The sequence below is a fragment of the Zonotrichia albicollis genome, chromosome 17 (assembly GCF_047830755.1).
Source record: "Zonotrichia albicollis isolate bZonAlb1 chromosome 17, bZonAlb1.hap1, whole genome shotgun sequence".
Classification (NCBI taxonomy): Eukaryota; Metazoa; Chordata; class Aves; order Passeriformes; family Passerellidae; genus Zonotrichia; species Zonotrichia albicollis.
In genome coordinates this window covers 10538178-10548274 of record NC_133835.1, presented here as the reverse complement: position 1 = coordinate 10548274, position 10097 = coordinate 10538178, and the positions used below count along the sequence as shown (strand labels likewise).

Here is a 10097-nt window from a genome sequence, read left to right as displayed (position 1 = left end):
AATTAGTCACAATGAATTTCAAACACTGAATAACTGAAATAAACAGGTGTCAAAAATCCATCAGGCAGGATATCTAATAAACAGCAATTACTGAGAAATCAGGTTTGAATTCTTGTAAGAAATAGAGATCAAGTCACTAATTAAAACAGAGTAAAATTTTAATACACTTTGAAGACAAAAAATTCCAGCAGCAAATTAACAGCATTACTTATAAATTATCATGTTTAGAATTTAGTCATAATAGAATAAATCCATTAAAATGTTACATTTTGATACTGGAATTTTACACAAATATTGGAAATTTTGCCTAAGCTGACTTTTACACTCAGTTCTGAGAGATCAAATACTACATGATTCCTTCAATGAAGACACATGGTCAGAGCAGCTTTCAAAGGCCACAGCCCTGTTCTATCTCAATATCCATAAATAGGTTAAGTCCCTAATTTTAGGAACAAAATGTTGACTGCAGTCTGCCACTACTGCTAAATGACTCCTTTCACAAACACAGCTTTTAAAAGTGCTGCAAGCTGTGCTGGCAGTTAGTCGTTTTCAGTGCTAAATTATTTATAACAGTTATTATCCTATTATGCATTTGAAATCCCCAGTCTAGTTTTATTGAGTTACTTCCTGTAACTAAAGCCAATAAAACAGGATCTACTAAACACTAGTATTGAATTAGTATTTACTTTCCTTGGCCTTAAATACATTTTTTCATTAGCTCAAGTTTACCATATTTATATGGTGTATATTGGCCCCATCTTCCCCTGTGAGCAGCAGCTGGTAAAAGCTGACCTGCACTGTTCAAGACACAGATTCTGCCCATCCCTGACAGACCCAAGGGAGGGATGGGCACACCTGTGGTGAATTTTAAACTGCAGAGGCCAACACAAGCCTTTATCTGTATCTTATCAATGCTATTTAAATATCTGTCCCAATTAATCATGAGAGCAATTTACAATGGCCATCAGATTTGTGCCCCCTTAATTCAGAGCACTGTGACACATGTCCACGCTCAGGCTCCTCTGCTGAATGAACTGCTTGGCACAGAAACTCAGGTTTGTTATGCCACATTTCTCTACTGTTGCTGCTTTTCCTAATGAAATCTGCTCAGCTGAACACAACAAACTCCATTCACAGTTCAGGCAAAAATTTGGTGTGTTTGTTTTTTTAAAACCATTCCAACAGCATGAGGAGATGTCATGCCTTCATATTCTATGAAAACTAACAGTCCCAATAAAAAACTACCAGAAGACATACCAGCATTTGTGGAATTGCTGCTGATATATACATGTCTATTTTAGTAAAATTCAGCTACATAAGATAATTGTTACATTCCCATCACCACTAAGTCCCTCAATAAATCACTTTCTATTAGTAATTAAGTCTGATTATACTATTTTTTACAACTGGAAGTGGTAATGTGTATGTGAAACAGAGAAATAATTCACATACCGTAAACCACTGCAAAAGGACAGTGCAGAAGAGCCCATGACATAAAATCTGGCAATAAATATCTGAGTTAATAAATATAATCAGGATAACCTTCCATTTTCCTGTGATTTTAAGCTGCCCACATCAAAGCTTTCTGCAGATCTTCTAGGTACTAGTGCAGTCCTCAGTTGTGTTCCAGCTCCAATCCATCAGAAAACAGGAGAAATTCCTAATCCATATGTGCCTGATGGAACTGGCTGATACAGCTGGAATATCTTCTAACTAGGATTTCTGGAGTGGCAGGGCTTGACTGTCCTCTCCCTCCTCCCCCCTCAGCTCATACTTATCTAAATATGAAAGACCATCTAAAGGCAATGCTTTTCCAGGCCTTGTTAGACTCTACTGGAAGGCACACGATTAAAGTTAAAGAGACAATGACCATGTTCCACAAAATATTTTTATTGATTGTGAAAGAAAGAAAACACAGTAAATTCCATCAGATGTCATTAAAGAAGTGTGGATTACAAGCTGTGGTTTTCATACATACAAAAAACAAGAGGAACACCTTACCTGGTAAAACACAACACAGCTTAGCACAGCTGAGATAAAAGGCTGCCATGGGAGTTTCCAAGTGTTACCTGATGGCAGAACTCTTTAGTGAATCTTCTGTGAAACTGTTCCATGTCATGGCCTGCCTGCCCTTGGAACCTTGTTCCTGCTAACTTTTAATCTACTTGGCCTACACCTCTTTATGTCAATTTGTAAACCTGACTTATAAAATTTGCCTCCATGAACACCTGCAGATGAGACCTGAACTTGTTCTGAACAACTCCTTCCAGTTTTGAAATACTTGTGCACTTGAAACTCAGCAAAACCAGTCTGATATTAAAAATACCTCTTACTAGTAGTAAAGTTTGGCTACATTTGCTAACATTCAATCCAAGGTAAAAAGTTTCATTTGAAATGAAACCCATAATGGAGAAAGAAAAAGTGTAGAACAGAAAGCTGGTAGCTATTCCTTAAAAACAATCACCTAGTCTGTGCACTGCTCAAGGACAGATAAAAGAGATTTGAAGTGTATAAGAAAAATCTTGTCTGAGGATGCAGAGCAAGCACCCTTGGCTATTTCATGGAGGAAGGGACAGCACTTAAATCATGTTCCATTTGTTGAAAACCTGTCCCAGCCACTGTTGCTCCTGCATTAAAGCTCTGAGAGTGTTTTATTGAGTTTTGTGCTACACTTATGTCTGAGAGGCAGAGCTCAGTCAGCCCCCAGAAAGGTGAGTTCCTTGTTGCTGGTTCCATACCTACCATGCAGTGCCAGCCATGGCCACGACAATGGAGTTCTGCCTTCACTGCAGCCTGCAGCTCTTCAGCTTCCCAGCCTGGTATTTGCTATAAAACCTACATCCTTCTTTGGAAACCAAGCATATGCATCTCCTTATCCTTAGATGAAGATGACTCCAAATTTTGTAGAAAGGTGTTTCACAGCTGAATTCATTCTCAGTGTTTCTGTCACCATGTTCGACATAGGGCAAACTCACCATACACTACTACAGGTAATTTTATCTAAAGATAGAAGAATCTAACCCTAAGGAATTCCTTTCTCCCCAGAGGACTGATTTTCTGAAGCCTGTGATTTGAGTAGTTTGATCCAAGTAGAACAGAACATTTCAAGCACCTCTTGCCCCACACTGCATGTACAGATGAACTCAGCATGGACAGTGACAATGCAGTGGAAGCACCAGAAATGTTACCTGTGTCTTCACTCTGACTTCTTGACTCCTCTGTGGTATAAGTTTCCTGCTTGAATTAAGTGATGGTGAATGGCTTGTAAGGGTGAAGGGTTTGTGAATTTAGGAGTTGCTGATAATAGGGTGGGAGTTTGTTGTGGTTTTGTTTGTTTTTTTAATATAGTGGCTGTTCCACATCCTTCATTTTACATGTAAACTCATTCTCCTAAGACATATGAGTATCTTGTTTGAAAGACTAAAGTTTGGACAATTTTATCTTAGCAGAGTTTGATTTCCAGTTTTTCCCTAATTAGGTACTTTAAAATTGGTTTTATATAAAAAATTTAACTAATGATTACATTAAATATTCAACAACTTGTCTCAGATTGCCTTTTGTCTTGTGATTTTACCTAGCATTGAACCTCCCCTGTTTTGTGCTTACCTGGTCCCTCAAAGGGCAAGAGTTTGGAAGGAATTGGGTCCTTAGAACTCAGGGGGATCAGGTAGAGATCCTTGACATGTCTGTTGTTATTAGCTACAACACCAAAACGACCACGACTGCTAAAATAGGAGTAGAGAGAGATATAGGCAACTTCTTCTTCTTCTGTTGCGGGATGGAAACGAATCAAGCACAACTCCTGGAATACAAAAGCAAAGTGGAAAAATTCAACCTGCAACATACCAGCAAATGAGATGGTAAAGGGCAAATTCCAGAGGTAAAATAAACTGCACATTTATCACTCCAACTATGCCTTCAGGACAACACTTTAGATTTAAGAGACCACTGCTGTTCAATTTGCAACATTAAAACAGAATTAGGTTTGTCATTTTCAGAAACACAAATTACTTGTGTATCTTACATCAAATCGAACAGCTTGAGGCTCAAATGAAAAATAAATGGAAAATTCTTAGTTTCATGTTTTTCTCTATAATGTTTATCATTTTTTTACCTCTGAAGTGGTTTTAATACTAAAATATATTAAATTATAAGTTCCTTTTAATATTTGAATTTCAATCTTCATTATTTCAGTTAGAAAATAGTTTGAAGATTTAACTACTGTGCAGGAAGGAGAGATCAAGGTTTACAGCTCAATAAACACATTACTAAAATAAATAAAAAATTTAATAGAAGTGGTTTAGGTAATTTTCCATGTGTGATCTATGTCACTATTTGCTGTTTACTACCCTGTATTATAAAAAGTTGTCATTTTACATTGCTGTCTATTTCTTCTGGGTTTTGCAAAGGATTTGAAGTGAATACCTTAGAAAGTGATGATTTGAGTTTGCCAACATAATCCCACACTGTCTTCGGTGAGATCCTCCCACCAATGTGAATTGTGTCAGGTAAATCCTAAACAAGAAGCATTACACGGTAATGTAAGAAAAACCAAAAATTAAAACCAAAAAAGGCAGTGCATGGTGCCCCATCCCAGTAGCCCAGTGGATAGTTAAATTTTAGTAACTTTTGTACATGTTTTTAAATTCAGACTGGCTATTCCTAAACTTGGAGGTGTTTAATTATGGCATGTGACCCAAAGGCCCACAGGATACATGGAACAGATACACACCCCAGACATGGAGAGCAGCAACACATCAAATAGTTCTGTATGCCCATTCCTGGCATTTATAGGGAAACTATTTCCCAGATAATATTTCACCTGCTATCTGAAATATAGTTTTTCTCCACATTTGCAGTGACCCCATGTCATTTGAATTCTGGTGAATTTCCTGTCATGAGGACAGTGAAACTCTTTTCAGCAAAAGCAGTACTCAGTAGAACAAGCAAGCCTACTAAGTCTTAAACCATACATTTGTAATTGAAAATTCCTGTCACCTAAAATGCCCTTGAGAGAAAAAAGAAAGAAAAACCTTTCTACTGTTTCATTATTTGAATGTACACCCTCTCAGAACAGTATCATCCAACTGGTTTTACTTGAAAATTAGTAACAAGGACGATACTTTTCATAAACAGCTGAACAGAATTTTCTAACAGACCATATCAGTGACCCATCTAGCTTGATAACAGAACAAGGCACACACTTTAAAACACTGGCTCCTAAACAAGGAAGCTGATGTAAAGTCATTATTCCATGGCAGATCCTAACATATGTATAAACACGTTCAAAGACATTAGAATTCCTCGCAGATTTGTGAGGAATTTTTAAAAGGCTGAGTTTTTTCCTTGAGCTATTTTTCCTATTACTACAAAGATGTCATTTACCACTGCTTCAGCTCTAATGTAACTCTATAAACACACAGTGCCCCCAGCCTTTCTAGCACCAGGAACTGCAGCACAGACCATTCCAGACACACACACACCTCACTAAGATAATCAAAGCACCCGGAGACTGGATAGGCTTTAGTGACAAATTTGGCCACACTCTGCATGTTAATAAATCCTTTCCAAATGGTGTTGAGACGAGAGAGGAAGAGGGAAGTGTCGCTGTCCTGAGGTGAGCGAGGTTCTGAAGCACTGCAAAACAAATCCAAACAGAAAGGTTACAAATGCCAATGAGGATGGGCCCTTTATTTTAAATTTTCTTCCCTCCTCCTATTGATATGATACTTTCTTTTGAATACCTAACAAAATTTTTACTAATGCTTTGTTAATGTTTTCAATTAACTTGGTAATAGTTAAAAAAGCAAGGAATAGCAGAAAATAAACTTGTAGCTGCAGACAGTCAAAGAGATGCCAAAAGGAATGACTTTTATAAAACCAATCATAAACTTCTCACTGATTAAATAAACAATATCCTTTTGAAAGCGACTCTGAAGTAAAAGAACTTGCTATGACTAAAACCTGCAAAAGGATATACTCAGTAATATTTAGTTTTACTATTGTGTATACTCAGAATGTGAAAGAAATCCACTTCCTTTCAAGCTGACCAATTGGTTAATTTGAATTTGGACTTAGATGCAACAGTATGTAATCCGTGATTAAAATCTGGAAATGCCTCTAAGCAATCTCCCCCATGCACTGTCTTTCTAGATATTAATGTATACTCAGACTTCTAAGTCTGCATGACACCCTCAAGTTTATTTCTCTGCTGGAACATTGCAGACTCTTTGCTGATACTCTGTGCATCTGTTGATGCACACACTGATGCTCTGAAAACTTTACCAAGCTAGAAAAAGCTAATGAGTAGAGATGGCATTTTAAAAATGTGAATCAGGCTCCCTGAACTTTAAACCTCAACAAGCCTTTTGGCTGAAGGAAAAAGAACAGGATATGGGACACATGGGATTCTGCAGAGAGCCACAGGAGGGATGTGGCAGCTGCTGAGGATACGCACTTGATGTTGGGTGACTGATGAACTGCCAGGTATCTGGGATCTGGTGAGGAGGAAGGTTTGGTTAATATTGATTTGGGGACAGTCATAACTGGTTTGGAAGCTTCCTGTTTGGTTTCCCCGGTGGAGGCTTTGTCAGCTGTGGGCCCAGGACGCAGGGCTGGGGTCACGGTGGCAGAGGAGCTGCTCATGGCTGTCCTGGGGTCTCTGCCAGAAACCGTGACGGTTGTGACCACAGGGCCAGCACAGGAGGCAGCTGGAGCAGAGACCTCTTCAGGTACAGCAGAGTCTGTGCTGTTCTGGCTCTGGCTTGTAGGAATGTAAGTCCCTTCTGTGGCTGGCTGGGAAACTGCTTCTGCTGCCGGCTCAACATCAATTTCCATTGCGTCATCAGCGACGGGCTCTTTGTCAGGCTCTGCTGCTGGGGCTGCTGCAGGACTCTCATACTTGGCCTGCGCTTCTGGCTTTGATTTCGACTCCACCTTCTTAGCAGAAGGCCCTGTCTTCATCTTCTTAGCTGGTATCTCATCTTCTGATGCTGAAATCTGACCTATAGATTTATATCAAGCATTTTTGATTAGTATTTAATAGTAGTTTGGAGAAACTATTAAAAAAAACCAAATAAACAACACTTAAGTAAAAGTTCTTCCACTTTGCCCAAGGTGAGCATTGTCAATAAATACCTGTACAGATTTTACAGTTCAGGTCAAAAAGATGGGCTCGATGCTGACTTGTTGTATCCTTCAACATGCTGCTAAAAACATCTAGAGAAGGAGGACTGCTCAAATTGGGTGCAGTTCGGGTTGACTCCTGCTGTTCCTAAGAGTGATTAAATACAAAAAAATATCACAGCTGATCGTTAACTTCAACAATAAAAAATATGTGTAAAACTGTTCATTCAGTTTTTTAAAAGAATACATAAAAGTCCTTGCTTAAAGCATATAATGTTAGATGGAGTTATCACGTGATATGTGTCCAAATTTCAAGCCACAGTGCCTTTAAAGCAGAGCTCATGTTCAGAAAGAAAAGATTTCTCTGCAAATTGACATCAAGGGCTGAAAAGTACATAGCATTTGTGAAGTGCCTGCAAAATACACCTATCACTGGTTGTTGCAGTCCCTCACATTGAGGAATGCTCATAGCACACCCAGTGGGTAAATTATATCCTCACAGTTCAGTGAAGCAATCTGCCCAAATGTGAAGCCCTAACTGCCATTTCTCCCCCTCCACATCCTCATTGGAAGGAACAGCCCCAGCACTCACATCAGAGTCAGATACTGGTGGAGAATCCTCCATATTGACAGCAGGCACATGTTCCCGTTTTACAGCTGTTTTCTTGATTTCATGAGATTTGCTTCTTGGCTCCACCTGAAAGAAAACAAAACAGTGTTGGTAAAAGCTCCATCTATTTATTTTACTCTGTACTTTGCTATCACTTGGTATGTGGTAGGGAAGAAATGTATTGAAATTGAGTGTTATTAGTATTTTGTTAGGAAGAAAATGGAGCATTAATGTATAATGGGTGGTAAAGGGTGTCAAACTTGCTCTTAATTTGTACTTAATGACATAGGGAAAAATGTTACTTACTGCCTTAGCTGGTTTCTCTTTCCACACAGACAGTTCTTTAGATAAAAGCTCTTCTGGCTTCATTCTCACCAGTTTTGACAGGGAGATTTCCTCACGAAGGACACGATGGAAAAGTCCCTGAAAACAGAAGAGACTTTTGCCATGCTGAAGGGAACCTGCTCAGGTAACTGGGCAGGGAAAACCTGCTCCAGTTTCTTAATTCTCTGTTAAGAATACTACCTACTTATAAGCAAATTTGGAAAACTGCAGCAACCAGAAATCAAGGATGAAATAAACTCCAAGTATAATAAATACATCACATCAAATGCTCAAACTGTATAAATATCAATCACCAACTAAAGTAGGCTTTGAACTTCTACTTAGATAAAAATATTGTAAAAAATACTTGAATGCTTTTTAATAACATTTTATCATTTAATTCATAAGTCTCTATTTTGAAACTCCTAATGTTGAGGGTAGAGTCTGACATACCATTCAAACCCAAAGAACATTTCTATACAAGTTTGTTGTTTAAGAAAATTCCAAACCTGGTTTTTGGGGTCCTTGAGATTGAACATGATGCTACGGTATTTGCTCTTGTATCTGTTGTCTGTCCCTTGGAACAAATTAAACATCTCCTTCTCAATGTTGAGCGCCACTTTCCCTACTTCACTCTCTGTCATGACCAGGTCATCGCTGTCATTGACTCTGTTGCAAACAAGAACAGGAATGTGTGGTTACATCAGGGGTAAATGGTTAGGTACAGTCACAAAAAAGAAATTTTTCAGACTTGACCTCACCCAGGAAAGGCCTGAGACTCCTTTAAATGAAACCTCAAAGCCAAAGTCTATCTCAGGATCTTGAACTCTGGCAAACTTTAATTACTGCCTGCAGATGGCCATGGGCAACACGGCTTTGGGAGACTCCTGCTTGTGGCACTGCCACCTGGAATTTCTCTGCCAGGAGTGACACAGGGAGCCCAAGCACCTGACTTTCAGTCCTTGATTCCTCACTGTGACCAGGATTTTCTTTACAGAGACAATACCAGAGGGCAGTGCTCTATGACAGTCTTTATGGTTGGCATTATCTTTAATAATTATTGTGGGAAAATCTGCATTTTTTGGTGTTATTTTTTTCCTGTCCTACGTGATAGCTGCCTGTTGACAAGAATTTCTTGTTGTTGATTTTCATGTTGGGAAAGGAGGCAATCTCTCCTTCGGTGAGCTTTAACAATGGTATTTCCTGTACTACGCTCCCTACAATTCTACATCTCCAGACTTTAAATCTCAGAGCACCTACATTGTAAATGCTTCTATCCTGTGATTTAATCCTTCTGCTGTAATTGTCTCAATATAAATGGAACAGGGAGCTTTCTTTTTATAAAAGCTTTATCACATGTACATTTATTTTCTATCAAGAATTTTTATTTCAAATATAAATCCGAGATGCTGACCGTACTTGTAGTAATTTGTTGCATAAATTCAATCCCTCAAAATTCCCTACCAAGACAAACTAAACTCTCCATGCTACTTCTAGGTGCAGCTTCCTATATAAAGTGCTTTGAATTCCCACCTCTTCCATAAAATTTCTTTCAGGGATCGTCGAATATTCTGTCGGATCTGAGAGTTGGGCTGTGACTGGGCAGGACTGGCTGAGGCTTTGGCTTGGCTACTCCCAGCTGCAGCTGACACGGAAGACAGTGAAGGCTTTTTGAGTCCCCCACTCAAACTGGAAGACGCTGGAGCTGCTTTCTTGGCAACTGATGAGCCATGAGAGAGAGGTGCCTGTTTGGAAGGAACACTGCCCGACGAAGGCCAAGGTTTCTTGGGAATGACACCTTTGAAACTTCCAGCAGGTTTCAGTGGTGGTTTAGTTAGTGAGGTGTTGGAGTAGGATGGGGGCTTCTTTGAAGGCAGATTTTTGGGGAGAGAAGAGGGCTGTTTCTCCAGGATAGTTACCACAGCCTTCTTCGGGGCCGATGTGGACTCTGCTCGATCTTCGCTCCTTTTCTCTTCCCTTTGAGCTGTTAAAACAAAGAGGAAAATACAATATTAAAGGCTTAACTTTATAACTTCAT

General features: G+C 39.1%; 1 protein-coding gene across 2 annotated transcripts in view; it reads right to left on the bottom strand.

The window, feature by feature from the left end:
- Positions 1–10097, bottom strand: part of DIDO1 (death inducer-obliterator 1) — a 47589-nt gene that overhangs the window by 7004 nt on the left and 30488 nt on the right. Inside the window, exons 8-16 of one of the 2 annotated variants that reach the window (XM_074553671.1) lie at positions 9593–10043; positions 8569–8728; positions 8042–8158; positions 7718–7822; positions 7138–7273; positions 6458–7004; positions 5484–5637; positions 4426–4515; positions 3607–3802 (exon numbers count right to left, since the gene is read on the bottom strand). In XM_074553671.1, the coding sequence (XP_074409772.1) occupies positions 3607–3802; positions 4426–4515; positions 5484–5637; positions 6458–7004; positions 7138–7273; positions 7718–7822; positions 8042–8158; positions 8569–8728; positions 9593–10043 (1956 nt within the window). Of the gene's footprint in view, positions 1–288; positions 3803–4425; positions 4516–5483; positions 5638–6457; positions 7005–7137; positions 7274–7717; positions 7823–8041; positions 8159–8568; positions 8729–9592; positions 10044–10097 lie in introns of those variants that run through there. The other variant, XM_074553672.1, reaches the window with a different exon arrangement.